Source organism: Pipra filicauda, unplaced genomic scaffold (genome assembly GCF_003945595.2).
Source record: "Pipra filicauda isolate LSUMZ 115617 unplaced genomic scaffold, ASM394559v2 scaffold561_size491250_pilon, whole genome shotgun sequence".
In the NCBI taxonomy this organism is placed as follows: Eukaryota; Metazoa; Chordata; class Aves; order Passeriformes; family Pipridae; genus Pipra; species Pipra filicauda.
Window position 1 is genome coordinate 255,943 of NW_024104711.1, and position 25,836 is coordinate 281,778.

At 49.7% G+C, this 25,836-nt stretch overlaps 2 protein-coding genes across 6 annotated transcripts in view; one reads left to right on the top strand and one right to left on the bottom strand.

The window, feature by feature from the left end:
• Window positions 1-3,454: 3,454 nt before the first annotated feature.
• On the bottom strand, window positions 3,455-6,952 carry LOC113998095. Of its 2 annotated transcripts, XM_039387442.1 has the most exons (4): window positions 6,491-6,950; window positions 5,530-5,691; window positions 5,064-5,153; window positions 3,455-4,734 (listed from the first exon to the last, which is right to left on the bottom strand). In XM_039387442.1, the coding sequence occupies exons 1-4, from the start codon at window positions 6,584-6,586 to the stop codon at window positions 3,550-3,552; spliced, it is 1,533 nt and encodes a 510-aa protein (XP_039243376.1). In that variant the 5' UTR covers window positions 6,587-6,950; the 3' UTR covers window positions 3,455-3,549. The 2 variants fall into 2 exon arrangements, with proteins under 2 accessions (XP_039243376.1, XP_039243378.1); XM_039387444.1 differs by lacking the exon at window positions 5,064-5,153 and having other exon boundaries at window positions 6,491-6,952.
• Window positions 6,953-9,483: 2,531 nt separating this feature from the next.
• Window positions 9,484-25,836, top strand: part of PHF20 (PHD finger protein 20) — a 67,866-nt gene continuing 51,513 nt past the window's right edge. For 3 of the 4 annotated variants that reach the window (XM_027740375.2, XM_039387429.1, XM_039387430.1), the window contains exons 1-5: window positions 9,484-9,585; window positions 11,705-11,754; window positions 13,072-13,119; window positions 18,136-18,187; window positions 24,335-24,449. In XM_027740375.2, the coding sequence (XP_027596176.1) occupies window positions 24,367-24,449 (83 nt within the window). In that variant the 5' untranslated portion in view covers window positions 9,484-9,585; window positions 11,705-11,754; window positions 13,072-13,119; window positions 18,136-18,187; window positions 24,335-24,366. The remainder of the gene's footprint in view (window positions 9,586-11,704; window positions 11,755-13,071; window positions 13,120-18,135; window positions 18,188-24,334; window positions 24,450-25,836) is intronic. The other variant, XM_027740376.2, reaches the window with a different exon arrangement.

Consider the following 25,836-nt stretch of genomic DNA (forward strand, 5'->3'; position numbering starts at 1 on the left):
ATCAGAAAAGCCCACAAACCAAGTGCTTCAGCTCATGCTCTGAGACTCAGGCTTACTCGTGCAGTCCCCTTGGCCTGATACCTGGATCACTTAAAAAAGCGATGGCCAGAGCAGCAGCTGGGCTTGGAACATGCCTGTGATTTGTTCTGGGCTTCCACCAGCAGTGCAGTTGGACCCTGTGCCAGAGGGTGGCTGGGACACAGCTCACTTGTCTGGCTGTGAGAGGAGGCAACTGCGGCTTGTCCATGACCTGCTGCCAGTGCTGGAAGGGTGATGTGTCCCAAAGGGGCACCACGCCTGCAGCACTGGCTTTCTGTGGCCAGGTTTTGGTAGCATGGGGGGCTACAGGGGTGGCTTCTGTTAGAAGCTGCCAGAAACTTCCCCCATGTCGCCAATGCCAGCTGGCTCCAGGACAGACCCACCGCTGGCCAAGGCCAAGCCCATCAGGAATGACAGTAATGCCTCTGGGGTAACATATTTAAGAAGAGAAAGAAGGTTACTGTGCAGAGGAAAAATTGCAACACGAGAACAACGGAGTGAGAATGTGAACAACTCTGCAGACGCTGAGGTCATTGCAGAAGGAGGGGCAGGAGGTGCTCCAGGCACCGGAGCTGAGGTTCCCTGCAGCCTGTGCTGCTGCCCACGGTGAGGCAAGCTGTGCCCCTGCAGCCCTAGAGGAGCATCGGCGTGCTGAGACCCCCCTGCAGCCCTGGAGGAGCGCTCACTGGAGCAGGTGGATGCCCAAAGGAGGCTGTGACCCCGTGGGAGGCCCGTGCTGGAGCAGGGTCCTGGCAGGGGCCAGGCAGAGACAGGAGGGTCCTTGTCCCGCCGCTGCCCCAGCGCTGGTTCGATGATCTGTGGGTGCAGCAGGTTCGGCACAAGCAGCTCGTGGAGGCAGCACCGAGCGGGGTCTGCGCCGGGCAGGGCTCTGGCTCTGGCACACCCGGGGACTGTCTGCAGGACACTCACCAGCAGGAAGATGGGGAAAGCTGATTTAGCTGCTCAGCGTTGCTGCTTTTAGAGCTCCTGTTTTCCCACAGCATTTGTCAGCCATGGTTAACAGGGGAGAGAACTGGGTGTGGATGCAACTGGGGAAACGAGCTCAGGCAGGATGAGGGGATGGGGAAAAGCATGGGCATTCAGAGTGAGGTGGACCACAGAGGGACCCTGCCAGCATTGACTGCTTACAGGTGGCCATGCAGAAAAGCTTTTGGGACACATGGAGTCACTTTTCATTTCTACTGTGCCTTCCAAAGGAGGGGGGACACCAGCTGAGGACTCTGCCCAGGCCACGAAGGTTTGAACCTGCATATCCTGCCCAGGCCTCTGCCTGGACCTTCCGCTGTGTCACCGAGTAAGTGATCCCATGTTGTCTGAAGTGTTTAGTGTTTACTCCCATAAAGGGAGCTTGTGTCTGAGGGCTGGAGGACTGCGTGACCTCAGCTGCAGGGGATGGGGGCTGGCAGGAATTGGGGCCCAAGGCCACGGTGTTCAGAAGCTCAGCACTGGTCTGCAAAGCTATGACTTCTCCCAAAGGAGAACTAGTGGGTTATGTCATCTCATCTCCACTTGCAGCCCCATTTCCTCCATCCCTTCTGTGCCATGTCTGGTCCTTTGTTCAGATCACAGGGAAGCGGGGAGACTGGGTAGGTGGTGAGGAAAGTGGAGGGCATGGAGTGGAGGGGGAGCAGGACCCTCTCCTTTGAGGGCAGTGAGCTACTGGATTGCCTCAGCTGTGAGGTTCAGCTTCCCTGAAATGACCTTCCTGCTGGGGAAGACAAGGACACTGCAATTGCAAATGGGAAACACTGGGCTGGGTGTCCCCCAGTGGGTGCTATCTCCCCGCTCTCAGGGCAGTTTAGCCAGACTCTAAAGCCCCAGGGACCACAGGAAGGCCTGTAGAGCAGGATCTCAGTCATCTGCAAGTAGACAGCCCCATAAAGGACGGGGATGTGAAGGCTCTACAGCCTGCCCCCTTCTCCCAGCTGAATCAGCAGGGATGTCTGGGTGCACTGATGTAGAAGGCCCTGCCTGTTTGTGTGTCTCTCCCAGCCACTCCATGGATGGGGCTGTGCCTGCTCTGGCCAAGGGCACAGACTGAGGGTGGACACTCTTCCCTGGAAACCTGCAGCTGGTTCCCAGCCTCTGGTCTGGGGTGCTCTGGTTGGCAGAGAAGGGGGTGAGAAACTGTCTCAAGGTAGAAAGTCGCCAGATGTGGAGTGCTGCTGTGATGCTGGCATGCTGGCAAGGTGAGTCACTCACCTCCCACCCTGGGAGCAGCCTGGAGGTCAGGCAGACCTGTGGGACCCCCAGCAGCCTCTGACAAGAACAGGTACAAGCAGGATGAAGCACGATGGAGAGCGCTGGACACAGAAAACTCATGCCTGGCCTGCTGCACGTCGGTGTGGAGGGCAGGGACTCTGCCCAGAGGAATGTGTAACCCCCGTGCGCGGTGCCGGCCCGCATCTCCTCCCCCAGGGCTGTTCTCAGCAGAGCAGGCTGCACAGGCTGCAGTGACCCCGCGTGGGCTGCGCGGAGGCAGCCGAGGGCTCCCGCCTCTGGCAGAGGCCCTTGGGCAGGGAAGACAAACCCTGCGGGCACAGAGCCCCCTCCTGTCCCCTGCCACGAGGGCCCAGGGTGGCCGGGCAGGGAGGAGCGGGGGGGGGCTCGGGCAGAAATTGCTCCCCCGGGTGCTCGCCGGGGCTGCTCCTCGGGGCATTGCCCCTCACGGGAGTGACTGTCTGTGCTGGGCCGTGGGCCAGGGCAGCACGGGCAGTGCCAGCAGAGCTGCTGAGCTCGGGGCCAGCTCTCCCACAGCACTGCTGCACTGAGGCCCTTGAAGGGAGGGAGCTGTAGGACACCCCAGTGGGAACTTCCTCCCTCTTCCTCAGGAATGTCACCTGATCACAGAGCCTGCCCTTGGGCCTCTGCCTGAGCTGGGTCAGCTGTTTCTGTGATGATGGGGACCCTGATCCCAGCCTGTGCACTGACCTCCTCCCCTGACCTGCCTCATCCCTGTGGGATTTTCCAGTGCTCATCTGATCACTGTCACCGTCCCTGCTCTGCTCCCATTTACCGCTGGTCTGGCCTGTGCTGGTCAGGGCAGTGCCCTGCCTGTCCCACTGCCAGCTGTCCTGGCACAGCTCCTGCTGACAGCAAATCCTGTGGGGTGCACAACACTGCCTGTGCTGAGCATAAATGAAAACTTTACAGATGAGGCCTGAACAGATTCCCAGAGAAGGCAGAGAAGGCCCCAACCCATTCCTCAACTTGCCTGACAGCAAAGCTTGCCAAGCAAGCCAAAAATGCTGGCTACTCCTTGCCTCCCTACCTCTGATTTCCTGTGAAGTTGTGTCTCAGTGAGACCAAGGCTGCAGAAGAAGATGGGACAGGTTTCAACATGAAAAACCCCCATACACAGTTTGGCCTGGCTCGAAGGAAGCACAAGCAAGCCCTTGGCAGCAAACTCTTTATTGACAAAACAAGGATGTGGGTCTGTGTTTGCTGTTCGGGGGCTCTTCACCTCTCCTGCCACACACCTCGCTCTCCTCAGATGGGCTGTGGGTGCACAGCTCTGTGCCGTGCTCCAGCCCGGGCAGGGGGCTTCGGCCCCGCCGGAGGGACGGGCTGGCGGGAAATCCGGGGGTTTGCCACAGGCCCTTTGCAATCCTGTTGGGTGGTCAGTGCAGCCTCAGGCTCATTCATCCGCTCTAACACCGAGTCAACAATCCGATCTGCCATGGACCTTATATCCAAAGAGTCAGCTAAGGCGGTTGACTCCAGATTCATTTTTTTCTCCAAGTTCTCCTCCACTGTTGCAAGATCCTCAGGCTCCACAGTTTTGGCACGGCCGGTCCCTTTTACACGCTGCTGTGGTTCTAAGGCAGGCAACTTCACTCCTGTGCTTGCTTCCAGGTTCTGCTGTTCAGATGCTCCTGGCTGCAGCTCTCTGTTGGAGTCGTTTCCCCCGGGAAGCTCCAGAATTTCAGTGTGCTCACAAGTAGAGTCTTGTTCAAACTGAGAAGCTACAAAGGATTGCAAGGTGCAGTGAACACTCTCAACAACTTCTCTGGTGAGTTTGTCAAGGGAAGACTGTGCAGATGCTATGTCCAAAGTGGCTATTTCATTTTCCTTGGATTCGCCTGCTTGGGTGGCTCCTCCATCAACAGGCTGCTCCTTCTGCCTGGCTGCTGCCCCTGGCTCAGGAGCTTTGGACGTGCTGGATGCCAGACGCTCCCCCAAGATCTCCAGCACAGTTGCTACAAGCTCTTTGGCCACCGCTTCCATTTCCTCACGGTGATCTACAGAAGAATCCGAAAGCTCTACTCTCATGCAGCTGCCAAAAAATCTTCCTCTGATCGCCTGCGCAATCCTCCTTAGACAGCTGACACGCTTATCCCCGGTAACCTTCAACCTCTCCAACACTTTTTGCACCACAGTCTCAGCCAGCTCTTCAAGCTTCTGGGCTTCTGTTGATTGCTCAAACAGGCCACTGGCAGCAGCGTCTGGCTTCCTCTGGGATTGAGCACGAGTGCTCTTCTTGGCACCTTCCTGGCCCAGCCCAGCTCTGGAGTAGATTTGGCCCGATTTGAGGGGAGTCGTCCTGTTCTTGGGCTGAGGTGGGCAAGATGGCTTTTGAGCCTTCAGCCGCTGCTCCGCCTGGAGGGAAGTGTTGGTGGTTCTGGGCCCTTTGGGGCCATGCTTTGATTTGGCCGGGGGTGGCCGAGTCCTTCCCTGAAAGGTGACACCAGGTTGTGGCCGCTGTTGCCTGGACAAGCGCTGAGGCTCCCCACAGGTCCAGGACAGCACTCTGCTTCAGCCAGGCAACGAGGGCAGGAGAGAAGGGCTTCCCTCAGGACTCCATGTGCTTGCACATGGCCCTCGTGCCCGTGCCCACCCCAGCACCCCGCGCTGCCTCAGCCCCGAGCTGCACAGTCCTTTCCTCGCCACAAGGCCCGGCCCTCAGCACAGCCCTCACCTCTTGTGCACTGAGCACCTCCCCTGCAAGGAAAGCCCCAGCCCTCGGCACCACCCTGTGCCCATGAACACAATGCTTTGCCCACCTCTTTCCGCATCAACATCTGCTCTGACCGGTCCCTGTGCCTGGTCAGATACTGCCTGTACTCATTGAACTCCTTCAGAGTGCAAACCACCTATGGAGGGATGAGGGCAGAACCCCCCAGGCACTGTCAAGCCATGCAGAACTGCCCTCCCCAGTGGGAGGGGAGCTGCTCCTCTGCTCACCATTGCCCCCACTGCCCCTGGTGTCAGAGCCCCCGATTCCCCCCGGCCAGGGCTCCTCGCCCCGGCTCCAGGCCTCGCCCCGGCTGCCTCCTCAGCACACGGGCAGCGCGGGGCAGCCTGAGAGGAGCAGGGCTGGGACTTCCCAGGGGGATGTTGGCACCATTTCTGCTCCCAGGGAAACCAGCCCACAGCCCTGCCCTCTGCCCACAGCAGGCGGCTGCAGCGAGTGCTCTGGGAACCCGCTTGGAGAGGGCTGTTCTTGATCAGCCTGACACCCAAACCTACATTATTGTCACGGGTGACAAAGCCCTGTCTCCTCAGCAACTTCAGGACATCCTTGCGATGGTGGTAGTCCCGCAGGAGGGGGTCATGCAGGCAGTTGTATTGTATAGTGAGGTGGTGGTTGTAGGGATCATCCAGGGTGAAATAAGGAAATGGCCGATGAAGCTGTAAGAGAGATTTTCCAGAGTATGAAGGAGTCAGGAGAGAGCAGCAAAGATGTGACACATGGTACTTGTGAAAAGGTAAAGGTTGAAGACCAAGTCTTCTCCATCTTTCTGAAGGCACAGAGACCCACAGAGCCAAACTGCGGGGCCAGGCTGGGCTGTGATAGGCTGGGGGAGAGAAGACAAACCCCACCAGCAACCCAGCAGCAAATAGGCAGGTGGAAGAGCTGCAGACCCATCCACAAATGAGCCTTCAAAGGTCAAGCCCAGCATTCAAATACAGCCAATGGAGAATGCAGGAAAGAGTCTCCTGGGCTTAGGCAGGCCCAAGGGCTGTCCCGACTGACGCCGCCACCGGGAAGTCTCTGCCCTGGGAATGAGCAGCACAGGCTGCAGGAGGAGGACAGTGTGTGCATTCCCCAAGAAGGGAAGGCAAAGCTGCTCCAAATACACCAACGGGGCAAGCAGGAGAAGGCTGGAGTCCCCCTCAGAGGTGCCCCAGAGCCCAGCTCGACACTGCTGGGTGAGCGGAAGGGCGCATTGCCCCGGAACCCCGACACAAAGTCACCTGCTGCAGGTGTGGGCCCTGCCACACACGTGCACCGAGCCAGAAACCAGTGCAGAGAACTGACAAGTCCTTTTTCTCTGCGTTCCAGGGAGCTTGAGCTTCCCTCCACTGCCCAGCCCTGTCCGACTGAAGGGCTGCAGCTCCTGCAGAGCAGGTGGGCACAGGAACTCCTCTACCTGATGGGGACCCCACCAAAGAGGAGAGCTGATCTACTCCTTTCTACTTGCTTTACCTTTTCCCCCAGTTTTGCCCTGCACAAGACAGGCTTGGATCCAGGAAACACAGGGATCTTGACTGCGAGTGGGAGATCCAGCAGTTTAGGGTCCATTTCACAGGTTCTCCCAGGTGTGGTGTTCTGGGGCCAAGCTGGGAACACACAGACACTTGCACAGCACTTGCAAGAGAGGACAGGTCCTGAGGCCCTAGAGCAGCCCCTGTGTCCCAGCTCCCCAACTGAGCCCTGTCTGTCGCCCAGGGCTCCCCTCCCCCCCCTATATCCCAATACACTCAGCAGTGCCTCTGCCTTTCAGCAGGACACCAGCAATGAGATGGTGCTCCACGGGTTCTTCCAAGAGCTTTCATGGTGTTACGATCCTGCACTAACTCCAGATGGGTCTTGCTCCAGAGGCACAACAGCTGGTCTCAATATACCCATGGGGCATTGTGAGATCATAGTGATGTCACATCACTGCATTGTCACACCACTGTGATGACATCCTGTCACACAGAAAGTGTCCACCAAACCCGTGGGTGGGGACCCCCTGGAGGCCCCTGTGGGCCTCCCATTATGTGTGACCCAGCTGAGAGAGCTCATGTCCCCAGGCCCCTGCTCTGTTCTGTCAGTCTGGGAGGCAAAGCAGGTGTCCTCGCCAAAAGAAGAAATGCGAGGAACTGCCACGCCAAAGATGCCTGGTTTGGGCTTCACTTTGCCTTTTCTCCCTTTTTAGACCTTCTTCCCTGCCACGGCCAAGCAGCTGCAACTCAGGCAATTGCACCAAACTGGATATTTGGCCCATCCCTGTCAACATCTAATTCCTGATTCACATCTTGAGAAACAGAAGAGAAACACAGGCCGAGGAAAATCCCTGCCTTCCCCTTTACTCAGGCTCCCCCTCAGCCCAGACACCTCTCTGCTGCCTTCCCAGTCTCCTCTGCCCTCGTTTCTGCTGCTCTCACTTCCTACCCCTTTTTGGCTGGATTTGGTGATTTGCTCATCAAACAAAGGCAAGAGACAGGCACAGCAATCTGTTGGCTGTGCAACAATCACCACAGGTGCCTTGAGAAACAGCGAGAGGCACAGCCCAGGGATGGTGTTCCTCTCCTTCCAAAGCAGTTTCTGGCACATGCTCCAGCTGCAGCTCTTCTCCTGTTCAGCAAGTGGAGGAGCAGCACCAGCCACAAGGGCCACAAGCCCCACACTGCATTCAGTTGGCATAGCCTGTCACGGGTTGAGCATGGTGATGTCCCTGCAAGGAAATCCACTGAAGTTTACAGCACAGAACCGCGGGAGCTCGGCAAGAGCAGGAGAAAGGAGGGCTCTGCCCAAAGTCTTGGCAGGGGCTGAGGAAAGCAGTGCTCCTCCAACCAGTTTGGGCCCCTTCCTGGGCTGCAAAACTTAGTTTGTCCACGTTTACTGCTTTCCTTGATGTGTTGGACAACACTGGATCCAAACGGATCCCGCTGATCCAAGCAGGATCTGCCTGTGACCTGGCTCGGAACAGGCAAAGCCAGGCCAGGTGTCTGTGTCAGAGCACTGACACCTGGGAAGGGCTGCTGCTCCATGGCCAGGCAGAACCGGCAGGTATGGCTGATGTCTGAGTGCTCCCGGTCATTTTGACCAGGGATGCTTGCACTGGATAGAGACAGTGCACAAGGAGAAATGCCACCAACTGGCACAGGCACATCCGTGAACTGCCAAAAGCCATGTGCTCTCAGTGGGAACAGCAGAAAAAGCGATTCCAGTGCGATCTAGGAAGACCCATTTCTGAGGAGAAGGAAGTGGTTTCTGACATGTCATCTCAGGGCAGGTGTGTAAGAGTCTGTGGGCTTTTTTAAGTGGTGAAACTCCATAATGAAATACAGTGCTGTCAAAAAAGGCATTACACAGACACTATGGTGATGCTTTGGTAAAATAAAATAAATATCTATTTCCCTCAAAATGTTGGAATTATTCTTTAGCTACTTTTATTTTAATTTGTTCTCCAATTTTTTTTCTCTTCTGGAAACCTGCAACGTTAAAACCCTATGTGAGATTTCAAGGTTCAAACATAAATCCAAACTGATAACTATATTTTCAATCCCTTTTTTTTCCCTGTCGCAGTATTTTTAGCAAGCCACTCTGCTCCCACAGATTCCCGGCACACAGCTCACAGGCTCTGTCAAACCACTCGCACCCGCTGCCGTGCAGCAGTGGGGACACTGGGCTGAGGTTGATGTCACAGGAACAGCCACGTTTGTGCAGCGCCAGCAGTTCCTGCGGCTGCAGGAGGAGGACGGGAGGGAAAAGCTCTTGGATCGGCCGGGCAGCCCCGGCCACGCCGGCACGGCAGTGACTCTGCCACTCACGAACCTGACAGGCAGCAAAGCTCTGCTGGTCTGTGGGCCCTGAGCACGAATTCATTAATTATTCCAGGAAACCTACGTGATTTTATCCACCCACAGTGACAAACACTGCAATATTTGCCATTAGGAACTCCAGCCTGCAAAGAGTTTTGCTCTTCTGTATCAGTGCGGTTTTGGCTTTAAACTAGCGTAAAACTAAAAAGAAAGAAAAAGGAAAAAAAAAAAAAAAAGAACAGCTCCGTTATCTACAGAAGGACCCGCAGTTCTCTGGCTGTACCGGAGGGTGAACAGGGCTGAGGGGCAGTGACGGCCTCCTCGGGTGGGCACTGTTCAGGGACACGGGACGGTACCTGAGGGTACCGAGCCAGCCGGCGGCTGCGGCATCCGGGGCCGGGTGTGCGGAGGAGCCTCATGGCTGTCCCCAGGGGCCAGGCCGCCTGTTTTCCCCGGTGTTCGGCCCGTGCCGGCCCCGCTCCCGGCCCCGCTCCCGGCCCCGCTCCCGGCCCCGCTCCCGGCCCCGCTCCCGGCCCCGCTCCCGGCCCCGCTCCCGCGGGGTGCCCGCGCGCACCGCCCTCACACGGGCCCGGCCCCGCCCCCGAACCTCGCGCCTGCCGTCCGGAGTGGGCGTGGCTGCTCCGGCCCCGCCCCCCGGCGCCGCATCGCGGCGGCCATTTTGTGCGGCTGCGGTGGGTGCGCGGGGCTCGGGTGCCGCGGGCCCGGGCGGGGCGGCTCCGTTCTAACCCTTTTTCCCGTACAGATCCCTCGGTAAGAGCGCGGCGGCGCCCGGGCGAGCCGGGCCGGGCCGCCTGCCCTGCCCCGCGCTGCGGGCCCGCAGTGCGGCGGGGAGGCGCGGGGAGGGAGACCGGGCGGGCGCGTCCCCGCGCACAAAGGGCCGGGTCGGGTCGGGCCGGGCCGGGAGGCGCCTCCTCCCGCCCGTGGGCCCGGGGCGCCGAGCGGGGCCTCTCCCGCCTGGCCGCGGCCCGGCCGAGGCCCCACGGCTCGGCTGAGGCCCCGCGGCCCGGGCCGGCCCCCGCCCGCCGCCCCCTGGCCGTGTCCGGCCCGGCCGGCGGAGCTGCGCGGGCAGGTGAGTCCGTGCGGGCCGAGCGCGGGCCCGGGCGGCGGGGGCGGCCGAGTGACCTTGCGGCGGGGCCGGGGCCGGGGCCGGCCGGTGGGGGCTGTGTCGGGGCCCGAGGCGGGATCGGAGGGGCCCCGAACGGCGGGAGCGGGAGGGGCGCGGGGCCCCGGCGGGGCCGGTCCCGGGGGCGCCTCGCCCGGTCCCGGGGGACGGGAACCCGCGTGGAGCAGGTACCGGCCCCGCCAGGGGTTCGCCACGGCCGGGGGAGGCTTCCGTGGGCGGTACCGCCGGCTGGAGGCTTCGCGCCCTTCTGTGTCCTGCGAAGTCAGGAGCACTTCTCCATCCCGCTGGGTTTTGTCCCTTTAAAATGTTTTAAAGAAACAGAAATGGTTGTGGATCCCTGCGCTGGCGCCTCATGGTGTACAGTTGTGAGGCCCCGTGGCGTTCTTCCTGGCAGGCCTGGCTTTAGATACGGCTTATTGCCGCCGAAGTGGGGTTTTGTGTCAGTGGGCTTGGTGTGGATGCTCAGTCTGTAGCCATACCAGGACTTGGTTAATCGAAACAGGTTGTCAGTACAATTTTAGAAAACAGTTGTATCTCCTTGACTTATTGAAAATCTTTTGGGTACCAGAGATGTTTCTGTGATCCCATGCTATTGTTTGTAGCCTAAATGCTTGAAAATATGTCAAGAGGGATATCTGAATATTGATAAGCCCAAGTTGGATAAAAGAAATACCATCTTTCTGAGTACAGAAATTGGTGTTGTATGCAGTAGGAGAATTAAACCAAGTGTTAAAAACAATGACGACTTGAATTAACCTTTTGTCAGTATATGTACAGCAGCTTGTAATTGAGCATTTCTGTAGCAGAGATGCTTTTGAACCTGGGTTCATTTAATTTTCTGTAATGAGTAAAGATCCTTTCACGGGACCAGTTTCCAAAAAAAAAGCCAAATGAGAAGACTTCAGCAAAGATCAGTCATAATATAGTTCTCTCTTTAATTTTTGTGTGACTTTTAATAGCTTCTTGATGGAAGGTGGCTTCGGTGAATGCACTTCGTTTGACCTGAGTTAGCCTGTGGAAGAGTTCAGTTTAGATTCTTGCAGATAAATCTGTGGATGTCTCCTCTATGGAAATAAAATCTTACTTGAGCGGGCTGAGAGTAAAATCTCTTTGCCTGTAATCCAGAGGAATTAATTAAGGTCAAGTTGGGAATGTGGCTAGAGTGGTAATTGCTCATAACAGTGCTGCCTTGACTGAAATGTAAGAAGCATGTAATTAATTCTTACCTTTAATTGGCTAAGTTCTCTGTAGCACTTTCTTTTGCTCTTGTAGTTCCTGGATGACCTAGGCAAGATATTGACCTAAATTCTCCCCCTTGGCCAGGAAAGGAAAGTGCCATCCCTAATTTAATTGTAGGTGGTGATCAATTCTCTGTAACTGCACATTTTATTTGTAAAATACCTGTAGAAGCCAGGTATTGTGTGTAGCTGTAATTTGTCAGACTTTGGCAGGAGCTGACACTGGCTGTCCCAGCATTTGTCCCCTCTGTCCTGCCTGTGTGGCACTGTCCTGCACACATGTGGGCAACTGCCTTGTGAACTGAGCTAAAGAATGTACACAGGGCAGGGGGAGGATTTGTTGCTCAGCCCTACCTGTGGTTGTTGTCAGTATTTATACTGCAGTCTTGATGGTTGTCTGGCCCTACTGGTGCATCATATGAAGAAGTCTTGTGAAGTGCTTATGAGAGTTCATTGAACTGCTGAGCAAGTATACCCCTTCATACTTCTGTTCCTTGCTTGCCTACAGGTTTGCTTTGACTCCTTGTGCTTCCTCTGCAAGAAAATACTTTTTTTCAGGTAAGAAATGGTGACTTAGAGCTTTTGGTTTGTCTTTGCTGTCAGAATGCCAGTAGCTACATGGGCTGTATATTTCTGAAAACCTTTTTGGAACCAGTGGCTTTTCAGGTTTTTTGTGACTGCAAGCACCAGGCTAAGTGATGATGTGTGACCATGTGAGTGTATACTGTGTCCATGCTGACTGACTGCAGGTAATAATGCTTACTGGAATATAAACACTCCTTTATGAGGCATGTTAGTTTGTTGACATGCCTTTGTGTTTTACAGGGCTTAAGAACTTCCAGCCAGCCTTGTTTAAGTGTAGCCAGCTGCAGTCTGCCTCATTTTTTTATAAACCTATCTGAAATGGAATCATTAAAATTGCTTAAAAAGGAAAACTCTCCATCTGTTCTGCCTTTAGCTTGGTAGCCTGTCTGAATGGAAAGAGAGGAAGCACTAGTGCTTAGTGTGGGGTGGTGGGGGGTGTTTTTTTGCTATGAATTTAACACCAAAGAGCTTTCCTGATTCCCAAGGAAATGGAGAATATCCTCTTATTGCACAGAGTCCTTGAGTCAGGAAACTCTCTGGAACATCTGTAGTGCTCTAGATGTGGAGCTGAGCATCCTTAGGCTAGACCTGTATGTCAGTGGTGCAAAGACAGTGCTATTGGTCGGGTCTGAGTTAGGGTTTTAGTTAGGCTTAAAAGCATGTGTTGGCATAGCAGAGGTTGTGAGTACACCAGGCCTGCATCGCTTCCTCCCTGTCCTGTAGTTTGCTAATGGCTTTTGTATTCCATGATCCCCTGTATTTGTATCAGTCCAGTGCCTGTGCTGCAGCTGTCTTCTCTGTATTACTGTTATCAGTCTTACAAAAAAATGCACTGATTTTTTTGTTTGTTAGTTTTTCCTGCTGTACTTTCATCTCAGAGCTGGGAGACAAGTCTATAAGCAGCCATGAAGTGCACCCCTTTCTTTCCTTCTTATAATAAAATGGGGGAGTCACATCCTTTTTGCACTGTGGCACATGCACAGATGATGTATCTGCTTAATGAGTTATCTTCAGTAAAGGCAGGTTTTCATCAAAGCTCATGGCAGTGTAACTTGGAACATTTCCTTTTATTTGACTATCATGAAAATATCCTTTATCGACAAGTAGGGTAGATTTAGTCCTGTCCAGGCAGGAAGCAGTGGAATAAAACTGAGAATGCCATGTCTAGGTGTCAGAACACTGTATACTGACTGGGTGGACACAGTGCCTTTCAGTGGCCAATATTGCAGGTGGTATAAATTATCTCTGAAAAAATGTTTCTCAGACTTTTTTTTATGGATGTTTTTACAGGTAGACTTCTTCCAGGAGTTTTAAGTCCAAGCCCAGTTGCTGCTGCAGGTATTGTAACCAGATAATTTTTGTACTTTCTGACTTGCTCCCTCCATTTTCAGTCATAACATTTTCATCTGATAGCTTCATGTTGATTCTTGTTGATGCTTGCTGATAAGAAAAATCTTAGGTTTAGCATCCTGCTGTAAGTGTGTACTGTGCTACTGGAACACCCAGAGCAACCTCAGAGCCAGTGGCAGGACATCAAAGCTGAAGAACTAATTGGTCAGATTACTGACCACACATAGTCTGAAGTGTTAAATTTCTGTCTGAAGTGTGGGTTTCTGTACAATACTGAGGTATTGTTTTCAGAAGGGATATAGGTGGTAGTGCTTCAGTACTTTGGCGTTGTAGTCAAGCAGACTGTATGTAAGCAAATGGAAGTTGTATTCTTGGACTCGGTTCATTTCTTAAAGCTGTCTTCCTTTAAGAAGATACCTGCTGTCTTGGTAAAATAGTGACATTGAGCCCACATGTGGTTCTTGTCCTGATTTGTCATGCAAGGCTGCCCTGACGGCACTTGGTCTGGGGTTCCGTAGGTTCAACCTTAGGCTGCTGCAGCACCACCCTAGACCAAATATTTAAATATAGTCCCACTTGAAGTCAGTTTGTCCAAGGAGTTTTGTAGGGTTGTTGTTGGTTTTGCTTCTGAGGGAGTGTAGAAAGGCAATGAGAAGCAGTCCACTTTTTTTCCTTTTCCACATTTAATTTTTATTTGTCAAAGGCACTTTGAGCCCACAGGTACCCATTAGGCAGGGCAATAAGGTCTTTTTTGGGGATGGTTAGACTCAGTGCATTCAGCATCCTGAAGTGGTTTGCCAGGACAGGGTTAATTTTTGCAGTAGCCAGGAGGAGGCAGGGGCTGGGCCCAGCTGGTCTCTGCTGTTGGGCTCTGCCCGTAGTGGTGAATCACACCTGAATCCATCGCTCACCTCTCCTGTACACTTCTGTTATGAATGTTGTTACCTTGGGTGCTACCTTTGGGAGTCTGTTAATAATCACATCCAGTCTGTGGGGGCAAGAGGGAAGGATGATTTTCCCCAGCTTTTCAACCCCTTTTTCTGCTTCAGGCATGTTACAACACCTTTTGTGAATTTTGAATTCCCTTTGGATGTTAAGGAGAGCGTGTTCTTGTCGCTAAGTCTGTCAGGTCTCCTCAGTGTGGTCCACGCCACAGTTAGAATTAAGAAAGATATTTCTAGGGAGGTCTTGCAGAGATATGCACTGAGGGTGGATAGTCATGAGTGGCACAGATTGTGGGAGAGCACGGGCCAGTATTTGGAGGACTTCTCTCTTTTGACAGTTTGGAAGTTCACCTCTGAACATCTACAGAACCCTGATAAAGTGATAAAATATGTGGAAGAAAAATGCTGTGGCAGTTGCAGAGAGGTACAAAGTTTATGCAACCTGCTAGGTGGCAAAATGCCAGGGAAAAAGGTGTCCAGTGCCTGAGAGAATTAGCTGTGTTGCAGGTAATCCATAGGGATTCAAATGAAAAGCAGTCCCCTGGCCATCCAGAGGAGGTAGAGTGCACACAGTCCACGTGGCAGAAGTTTGTACAGAGCGTGCTGTCGTCGTACACCAACTCATTGGCATTGATGTCAATGAAAGGAGGAGGACAAACAGGGCTTCAGGGGACAACCTGACTCTGGCAACAGGAAGATCATCTTTTTTCCTCCCTACTGACCTGCACCTCTGCTGTGGACAGACTGTCCAAGACTGTGGACAGACTTGAAAGGCTCGAACAAATCAGAGAGGAAATGTCCCATACCCTGCTGGTACAGACCAGAGTCCCTGCTGTTGGGATAAGTGCCACCCAGCTCGAGAGAGAGGGGACACACCATGAGGTAACCTGTGGGTTTGCATGACCATGCATGACCATGGAGAGGATATGATGAAGTGGGATGGAAAACCCACCTCTGCCCCAGCAGCACAGGTATTGTGTGAGTTGAGAGGGAGAACAGCCACCACAGGAAATTCTTCAAGGGTAAATGCTGCTCTAGTTTCCTGACAGAACAGGAGGGCTGATGTTACTTCCCATCCTCCTGAAGGGACCTGCAGTTCCTATTTACAACAAGTGAGCAATGAGTGCTATGACCAGAATTAGAGGTGCCCTGTCTCCAGCCAGGTGAACAACTGGATCTACTGGACCGTGTGGATGCACATCAGACCCACAGGAGCGTAAGGCTTTAGTTGACACTGGTGCACAGTGTGCCCCAATGCTATCAAGATACGTAGGGGCAGAATCCATCTCTATTTCTAGGGTCACAGGGGGATCCCAACAGCTGACTGTACTGGAAGTTGGAGTGAGTCTGACTGGGAATGTGTTGTAAAAACACCCCCTTGTGACTGCCCCCGAGGCCCCATCTGTCCCCAAAAGGGCATTGCTGGGCTTTTGGGATAGCTGCTGTGGAGACAGAGGAAATTAGGCAGTTGTATACCTTGCCTGGTCTTTGAGAGGACCCCTCTGCTGTGGGACTGCTGAGGGTTGAAGAACAACAGTTACCAATTGCTACCACAGCAGTGCAACGTCGGCAGCACCGGGACTCTGTGACCCCCCAGCCAGGACATGATCCGTGAACTGGAGAGCCAGGGAGTGGTCAGGAAGACTTTCTCCCCCTTTAACAGTCCTGTATGGCCAGTGTGTAAGTCCAGTGGAGACTGACAGTGGACTGTCACGGCCTGAATGAAGTCACACCACCACTGAGCACCGCTGTGCAGACATACTGGAACTTCAGTACGAGCTGGAGTCCGAGGCAGTCCAGTGGTGCCACTATCGACATTGCTAATGGGTTCTTCTTCATTCCTTTGGCAGCAGAGTGCAGGCCACAGTTTGCTTTTACTCGGAGGGGTGTGCAGTACACCTGGAACCAACTGCCCCGGGGCTGGAAACACGGTCCCACTGTTTGCCATGGACTGATCCAGACTGCACTGGAAAAGGGTGAGGCTCCAGAAACTTAGAGTACATTGATGACATCATCACGTGGGGCAACATGGCAGAGGCAGTTTTGGAGAAAGGGGAGAAGATAATCCAAATCCTTCTGAAGGCCAGTTTTACCATAAAGTAAAGTCAAGGAACCATAAAGTAAAGTCAATTCATAAAGAATTTCCTGCCCAGGAAGTTCAGTTTTTAGGAGTAAAATGGCAAGATGGACTTTGTCAGATGACAGTGGATGTGGTCATCAAAATAGCAGTTGTGTCCCTACCAACCAGCAAGGAGGAAACACAGGCTTTCCTGGGCTCTGTGGGTTTTTGGAGGATGCATATTCCAGATTACAGTCAGATTGTCAGCCCTCTCTATCTAGTGACCTAGAAGAAGAAGGATTTTAGATGGGGTCCCGAACAACAGCAAGCTTTTGAACAAATTAAACAGGAGGTTGCTCATGCAGTAGCCCTTGGGTCAGTCAGGACAGGGCAAGATATGAAAAATGTGCTCTACACTGCAACTGGGAAGGATGGTCTTTCCTGGAGTGTCTGACAAAAAGTACCTGAGGACACTCAAGGATGACCCTCGGGGTTCTGGAGTCAGAGATACAAGTGATCTGAGGCCTGCTACACCCCAACTGAAAAAGAGATCCTGGCAGCTTCTGAAGGGGATTTTGCTGTTTCCCAAGTGATTGGCACTGAAGCACAGCTCCTTCTGGCATCCTGAGGGCCAGTGCTGGGCTGGGTGTTCAGAGGGAAAGTCCCCTTGGTTGCTGAATGGCACTGCCACTGTGTGCCATAACTCCCATGGACAATGAGGATGGACTGCTCCAGGTACATCAGCTGTGAGCTCCTACTGCAGCCTGACCCAGCCAACAGCACCCCAGCCCTCCTGCCCTGGAAGACATCTAGGAGGTGTAGACCTCACCATTGTGGGCTGAACGAACTCAACAGACATCTTGGAGGGACTGCCATTGACTGTGGAAATGCTGCCCATGCTTGTATGTGTATGTATATATATATATTTAGAAGGTGTAGGATTTGTGCATGATGTAGATGGTATAGAATAAGGGATGGATAATGTCCTGGTTCTGGCCAGGACAGGGTTAATTTCTGCAGTAGCCAGGAAGTGGCATGGCCAGGACCTGGAGGTGTATCTGTACCACCTGCTGTTATTTTTCTGGGTTGGCATGGCTGGGAAGGGAACATTCACATGTGAATTGCTCACCTCTCGTGTACACTTGTGTTATGAATATTGTTGCTGTTACTGTTTGTTTTCTTATTTCATTGCTGTTTCCAGTAAATTGTTCTTACCTCAACCTGTGGTCTTAACCTTTTGTGCCTCTGACTCTGTCCAGCCGCTGCAGGGGATGGGGAGCAGGAGGGGTGAATGAGTGAGTGCCACATGGTTTGGAGTGGTTTCAGTGGGAACACTAACTTGGACAATATCATTCCTAAACCATGACAGGTTCTCTACAACTTCAGTTAGGTAGAAACCAGGAGAAATGGCATTGGAGTGCCCAATCTGCAGCCTAAATTGGGCTTCTGGGAACAATTCAGGTGGCTGTTTGTGCCACTCCTGCGGTGTGAGGAAGCCTGTGTGTATTGACAGGAATTGGATTTATGGATGAAGAAACTGTTCTGGAGAAACTTTTGGTTTGTTTCTTGTATGAGCAAAACACGGCTCCTTCTGCCACAGGATGAATGTAGTTTATCCAGCTGAGGTTGTCTTTGTTACCAGGAGAGGACTGCTTAGTTAATGGGTAGTTAGTTACTACTGCAGTACCTGGTGCACCAGAGTAGGAGTAATGGTAAAGTTACTGATGACTTTTATTTGAAAAAGGGTAAATAAATGATGGAGAAATTTGATGTGGGTGTGCACAGGGAGTATCTGTGTGTCTGTAAGGGTCTCTTGAGTTTCTCTCTAATCTGGATCACAGCAGCCTCCTGACCTGTAATGAAATACTTCCACATTAAATTCATGTTTTAGAGGTGTTATTCTGTTATTGGGATATTGTTGACTATAGAGAAAATATTTTTCTTAACTATGAACTACTTTTAGTCTCAGAAATCACATGACTTATTTTTCCTTCCCTTTAGTTGTACATCAGTGTTTGGAATGTTTGTGGCCACATAAACAAGTTTCTTCTAGGTGAGTATAAGCATAGATCCTTGGTTTTGTTAATTGTAGCTTTTCTTTAAGCCTTTGAAGTTTTGCTTTAACACTGAGGTCTTTCGTAATTCTTGCAGAGGTGCTGTGGGTAATATTTATCTACATTAAATTCTTACAGTCTTAAAGACTGCGCATATTCGGTTGGAGGAAAAATGGGAGTCTCTTTAAAGTAGGTTTCCATTAGTGTTGCTTTATTTAAGGAAAAACTTGCTTTATTTCATGTGACTCAAACCTTTTTCCAAAATGTTTTTGCTTGTTTGGTGTTTAGGAATGTTTGTCTTTTACCTTTAGTGTGTTACAGGGAAAAAAAGGGGAAACCAGGACAACTAAATAGGACATGATCAAATGACTGAAAAGAATTGTTTTCAGTAATTAGTATTTATTTCTTTAATTGCACTTGGTAATTCAAATCGATTTTATTATAGGAAATATTTTTTTTCTGTTCTGCTAAATTGCTCATATTCATAATTTCTGCTTCCATTTTGGTCTGTTGCAGTTTTCACAACCAATTTGAACTGAGCACAGTTACATGAAATGTTGCTGAGGGCATGAAAATTACATTCTCTGTAGGGAGAGTGTGAGATCTTGCTCTGGGGAGGGTCAGTCATGTAACACCTTTTCAGTTTTGTCACTGAACACTTTGAGACAGTCTTGGTTTCTGCCTGAGGAGGAGAGCAAATGTAGATTTTTACTGGTGTCAGTTCTGTTAACCTGCATGTATAAACTAGAGGAAAAGTAGGACTCTGAAATCCAGTCTGTTTTACGCTTTCAGGGAATGTTTCAGTGTTGTACAGCATTCTTATTGTGGAAATACTAAGTGTCAGTTCAGGAGCCAGTGTCAGTGTTGAGTGGCTCAGAGTTTGCCTGTGTAGTTGTAAATTGAATCTGGGAATCTTTTAAAGCAAGAAATGAGTGCTGGTGAAGATCTAGTTGAGGATCTTACATTGTGCAAATAAGAACTGCATATACTCCAGCGTCGTGTTTGAAATGTGTCTTTTGAATAGGAAAAGGGAAGTGATTCCTTGGAATTTGTTCCAGTGTCAGAAGGTCTTCCTGCCCAGTTTGAATCTTTCTTATTTCTTCTCCCCTTGCATTAAAAAACAAACAAACAAACAAAAAAAACCCAACAAAAAACCAACCCCAAAACCAAAAACTTGACTAGAGATCTGAGGCATTGTGGTTTGAAACAGTGTGAAGGACATCATCTGACGTCCTGAAACAGTCACCTGGCTGTGAAATGGTACCCAAACAGAATGGGCAGGAACAGAGACATCCTTGAATGGATAGCTACCCCAAGCTGTTCTTGGGGTAATGCTTTTAACAGGTTTAATACCTGTTTTTGTGTGTAGGGTCAAATACAGTGAGGCATACTTCATGGTAGCAGTGCTGCAGTAGTCGAAACCTGGTAAGCAGAGGTTGTTTTGTCTGCAGGCAATAAAGGCTGTTGCAATCAGCTTCCCAAGTCAGTGCCAATACCATTTGTGGTGTTTAAGTGTTTGTGAGACTTGCACTTAGTCTTCCTAAGATGCCATGAGGATTGTATAATATAAATGGTGTCTGTAGATCCTGTTTTGCAGTCTGACATCATGGCTTTTCTCCTGTAGGTGTGTGGGTTCAGCACAGCACGGCTGTGGCCATCCACCTGCAGGGTGTTCTGACTGCAGTGCAGACCATGCACTGCTCTGGAGTCCATTCCCCCGGGGGGTGGGCATATTGTAGGGGTAAGGCTTTGTTTTACCACTGATGGAGGTGTGAGACTGGTGTCATGTGTGCAGATGATATGAGTAAAAGGTCAAAACTGACTATTGCAGAGCAAAAAAAGCTCTGATGTGCAAAATGTGAATGGACTTAGTCCTAGGCAGTTTCATACGGGGCATGTGGGTATGCCAGCAGATTTGGAACACTGGGTAATGGATGGCAGAGTCAACTTAGGCTTTGTGGGAATCAACTGCGAATGTGTTTTGTCCTAGAAGGAATCAAAACAAGCTTGTGTTGCTTGTGTAGGAAGGGCAGTGCTGCCTGCAGTACCCAGGGCAGTTCCACGTGTGCTGCATCTCCAGGGAACACAGGACAATCTCTGGCTAGTTGCTTTTACTCCCTGGTTTTGCTACTGCTTTTCATTACTGTCCTACCAGGTAGTCCTGCTGAATCACCACTGAGGTGCTGAGTGCCTCATAGGAACTGGAGCTTACCATCCAGAATAAGACTGAAAATTTCGATGCAAAGTAGTTCTATATTTATGCAAACTGTCAAAGTTTACTGTTCTCCTTTATCAAGTTTGAGAACTATGTTTGTTTTTTCATGGAGTTCCTCTTTTTTTCTCTCTATTGTATCCTTATGACAGAGGGAGGGAAATCCCTGGGTTTGATGTGGATGCACAAAAGAATGAAGGCGATAAGAGGCTGAACTGGGGGAGGGAACTGCATTTCTTCTGAGCTGCTTATGAAGCGTTGGATTGAGACCATACAAAATTTGAAAGTGGGACTGATTTCAAGGCAGGGCTTTTGGTGTGATACTACGTAAGGAATGTTTTAATCACTCAGCAGGCATTTGGAAAACAGTCTTTGCCAAGGTAGGTGTGGTTTGGAAAAGGCTGCAGTGATTCTGCAGTTTCCAGAGAGAAAACAGTAAAGGCTGTTATTAGTGAGAGTTTGCCATAACTGCCTGGGTTTGCTCTATATGATAATACGAAACATTTCTTCAGTTTCCAGAGGAACCCTCTTCTATTGGAATTTGGTGATTTGTCAGGTTTGGGGCTTGGCACTGACAGCCTGAAGCTGGAGAGAGTAAGAACAGCTACAGGTGTGCGGGACCTGCACTGTTAGCAGAGCAGAAAGCTTGTTTTAGAAGTCAAAAATTGTGACCCCCGAAGGGATCAATATTAATGTAAGCGTATTCTCTTCTGCATTGCCCTGAGATAAACATGCTGTCTGACTGGTACCTCGAAGTATCTGAATACTTGACTAGCCTTCAGAAGTTAAATTCCCTCATGGTGACTTTTTGATGGGGAAGAAAAGACTTACCCTTGTAGATTTAGAAACATTTGTGTTGGATGTAGTGACTTGTCTAAACCCTCAAGTGTTTTTTCCTGAAACAGATCTAATCTTTATAGTGAAATAAGTTTTGGAGAAAAGCCATACAGTTCTCAGGGTAGGCTGAGTGACTACCCCTTGTTTTAATCATGGTCTTGAGTACACAAGAAAAATGTATTCTCAGAGTTACCAGAGCGGAGAGCCTGCTTGTGTCCCATTTTAGGTACCAAGTCAGTACAAATTGATTTTCTGATGAAGAAAATTTTAGAAGAGATGTTTTGGTGAAGTGTTCTTATTTCCAAGTTGTAGCTATGGCTGTGTCTGATCTGTGTGGGGTTGTTGTTAACCTCTTTTAACATGGTTTCAGGTTTTTAAGTAGGCCTTGCAGGAGAGGACAGAGGCTGAAACATAACATCTCCAAGTAGAGGCAAGTCCCTGTGTTCAGTGCTGGCTCCCTGAGCAGTGAGGTTCTGCACGTGGTCGGGGTCGTGCTGCTGAGGTGCCGGTTGGTGTTGCCTCTTGCTCTGGTTTGTGCAGAGCCATGGGATGGCTCCCAGGGAAGGTCGGATCTCCTGCTTTCAGTCTTGCCCTAAGGCCATGTGTTTCAGGGTGAAATGGTTCACATCCTCCAATGAGTAATTTCTCTCATGTGATGTTCTACCAAGTATGTGTCTGGTTGAGGAAGCTGTTCCTGACACGGGCTGCCAGTGGAAAAGCCAGCCTGCTTTCATGGCACGCTCGTCACGAGGACTGCTGGGTCGTAGTGCACACCAGTGGTAGGATGTGAGAGAGAACCCAAAGCAGCCCAAGTTTCCTAACTTGGGAGGGGAGAGGAAAGAAGACTTTGGAGGAGGGGGTAGTCATATGAGATTTTTGACCGTAGAGGTTTTTCCTCTCTTTCAGCTTTGTGGTCAGCTGCCATGTAACAAGCTTGTCCAGGTTGGTGAAGTGCAGTATGTGTGTGCTGTGGCTAATGCTGGTCAATGTTAGCTGACTCCTAGCTGTGTTAAGATTTTTTTCATGGAATCTGTAGCTTCTGTAAATATGATTAAATGGCATTGGCTGTTTTATCAGATTTTCTTTTAATTGTGATACTTGTATTTTTTAAAATATTTGACTGAAACTATAGTAAGACCTTCCTCACCAAACTTGATGTGTTTATATAGGCCCTATTGTGTAAGATCCTGTTTCTGAAGTCAGGAGAGGTGTGTGCTCCTCTCCAGCTCCATGTAGGTGAGCTGAGCTGAGTCCCCTGTGTCCAGGTGGCAGCTCTTACCAAAGGGGACCACTGCCATTGCTTCTGGGAGTACGTTGGCTTGCCATGTCCCTCCTTAGTTAAAAGAAAAGTATAGGAAAGAATCATCTTGCAGATGTCACTTCTTCCACAAGTGTTAAGCAAAATGTGTCTGCTCCACGTTTGGAGGCACAAAGTTCCATCGCTAGCCTAAGAAAGGGGTATTTTTATGATGTAAATCTGCAGAAAAAATAGTGGATGTTTGAGTTGTGGGTGGATAAAACACTTAAAAATAAAATGTAGCTTTGCACATGCTGCTTAGATTTCCTTTTTGTTTTAATTATTACATTCTAATGCAAAATAAACTGTAAAATCCCAACCATCCTAACTTTTTCTTGATTACCTTTCCCAAATAAAAGTTACGGACTCCCACTCCAACCTATAGAAGACTGGGCTGATTCAGATCCATGCTGTGTGAACTCAGTCTGTTATCAGATGCTCCAGAAAAGTAACTTTCAGTTCCTAGGTGGCTAGAACGTTTTGTCTTTTGGTGTGAATTAAGCTTACAGGCAATAGCATTTTTTTCCCATCCCCTTGCAGGCTGCTTTAACAGAGGTGAGGATCAGTCTAAAAGCAGTGCTTTAGAGGAAGGCAACAGAGGAGCTTTTGGTGGAGAGGTTTCTTTGCAGGGTGGTGGTTGTATGGAGGTGGTTGGGCTGCCTCTGTGGCCAGGCCTTGGCAAATGGCCTGGCTTACAAAGTGTGGTGAAGGAGTAGCTTTTCCCTACCATAGAAACTTTATGACCTTCCTAAATATCTTTGGTTTCTGAACCACACTTGAACTTAGAGTAGTTCTTCACAATGTCAGTCCTTTCATAGATGCAGCTCAGTTGAGACCATTGCTGTTTATGCCCTGTGTGAGCCAGAATGCTGCTGCTTATTTGTGTGCATGTTCCTTGTTCTTGTAGTGTAAGACCGGATGGTTTCTTATTTTAACTTGCATCCGTTTTGTCCATCTTTAATGGAATCTTGAAGATACAGCCTTACTGTAAGGATGATGCTACTGAATAAAACTTACTTGTGATTTTTTGAATCTTGTGAGCTTGAAGACTGCAGGAATGGATGATGATTTGTATCTTATAATTGTGGGGAATGACTGACAAAAATTCAGGAAAAATAACACCTGAGGAGGCTTTCCACTAAATGTACTTTGAAAGAAATTACTTTGGCAAGATTTCTTAAACTTTTATATTAACTGTTGGAAACATCTTAATGAAGACTATTTATATTTTCTGGTTAAAATGGTGGAGGAGTCGGATGAAAGCAATGCAAATATGGAAGCAGCATAGACAGTCTTCTAAAATTGGTTAAAGAAATGACGTATTTCTGATGTCTTTGAACTCTATTGCACTTGTAGTGATGAAGTGACCCAGTGTTCTGGAGTGTTTCACTGTTGTGGTAGCTGTTGAAAGATTGTCATTGTGTTTGTTTTTGCCCACTTCCTGTTTACTGGATTCCTTGTTTTCATCAAAACCGGGAGGGGGGAGAGAATATTGCAAAACTTCTCAGTTATGAATAAACATTGGGTTGCATGGTTCTTAATTGACCTGGAACTTGGACTGATGGACAGAGGTTGAGCTCCACTCTTTCATGGTCCAGTAGCTGCCATTTTGAACACATTTTTGGAATGATTCTGCACACTGTCACTTGGAAACCCTTGTTTAAGAGATAATTGCCCCCATTACTTTCTGCAAACCAAAATTACAGCAGTCCCTTAACATCTAGCTTCTGGGGATTATAGTGCATAAGCTTATTTTGTATATGTCTTGATTAGTGATTGATATTTAATTGCATTTTTCAGGGGAATAAAATCAGCAGTGTTGATATTACAAAATGACAAAACATCCTCCGAATAGAAGAGGGATCAACTTTGAGGTGGGAGCCCAGTTGGAAGCCCGTGACAGATTAAAAAACTGGTATTTTTTTAAAACCATTCATATTATATTAACTTTAAGTCTTTAATATCTTAAACATTTTGTATTGGTAAAATATTAGAGTCCTAGTCATTGGTTTGTAGGAAAGTAGTTAATTTATAAAAGTTTGTATACCAGTGGTTGAAATGGGCGATAGATGTTGCTGTGTTGTGCTGGCCCTTGAGAAGTGTCTGGTGCTGTGTCTGGGAGTAGGGCTGCTCCAAAATCTAGTTGGACTTCACACTCTCCTTCTCCTGAATTCACCCTTCAAGTTCTGTGCTGTACACAGACTGCAGAGCAGATGTTATAGAAGAATAAGTTCTTTGCAGTAAAAAATACCCAAGGCAGTTCCTCACTGCTTCCTTTCCCAGTGCTGTTGTGAATTCATAGGCTTTAAAGTCTGATTGAATGTAGTGACCTGTGCTCCTGTGAGGGTGGGTGGTGGGGAAACATATTCTACTCTAACAAAGTCTGCTCTGGAGCCTGTCTTGCAACCCTCATCTGTGAGAAAAACCTTGACTAACCACCACAGTTAGGAAGATGGAAAAGGGCCTAAAAGCTACTTGGGCTGACTTTGAACTTTGTAACTGTCCATTTCTGGTAGTCAGCTCAAAACTTGTCATTTAATAATTCTCAGTGAATGAGGCATGCAATGAAAATTGTTAGAGTCAAAAGACCTCCTACAAGAAATAATTTGGCTTTAGCTCCTGTAGATAACTTGTCTTCCCAGAAATCAGTTATAGTTGACCTTTATTGAGGAGTCTGTGTGAGACATGACTGTACTTAAGGCTCTGGGACCTGCCAATAGGCTAAGTGTGCAAAGCCAGTGTTGAAAACCATGTGGACATCTCAGAAGGATGGAGCACTGCCTTAGACATAGGGAATTTGTTCCAAAATATTCTGGTTGCATGCAGAGTATTTCTCTATTTTACAGGTACAGGGGGATTGGCGTTGTGAAAATGAGTAAACGTAGCTCCTTCCATAAAGAACATGAGTATGAACACTAAATCATATTTACATGTTAATTTGGCTTACCTGTGTAACCCAGAGTTGCATAGGTAAGCACTGATCTGAATTTGCCTGCATCTTTGGTATTCTTGAATTTTGTTTATACAGCAAAAAACAAGCAGTCAGGCCTACAAAAATGAGATCTCTTAGCCTGTCTCTGCTGTAGGCTTATTAAAGATGCAGTTTGGTATAGCTGGTGTTTGAGGAAGGCTAATAACTCGTGTCCGTGACTGTTATCCTTCTGACATGTTTGCACAGCCACTGTCTGAGTATGGGTGTACACAGCTCTTGCATGGGAAAACTTTTGGGGGGAATTCAACAACTTGCTGTACTTTCCACATAACCCTTGGCCTAAATTTGAATTTTGGATATGCTGAATGTC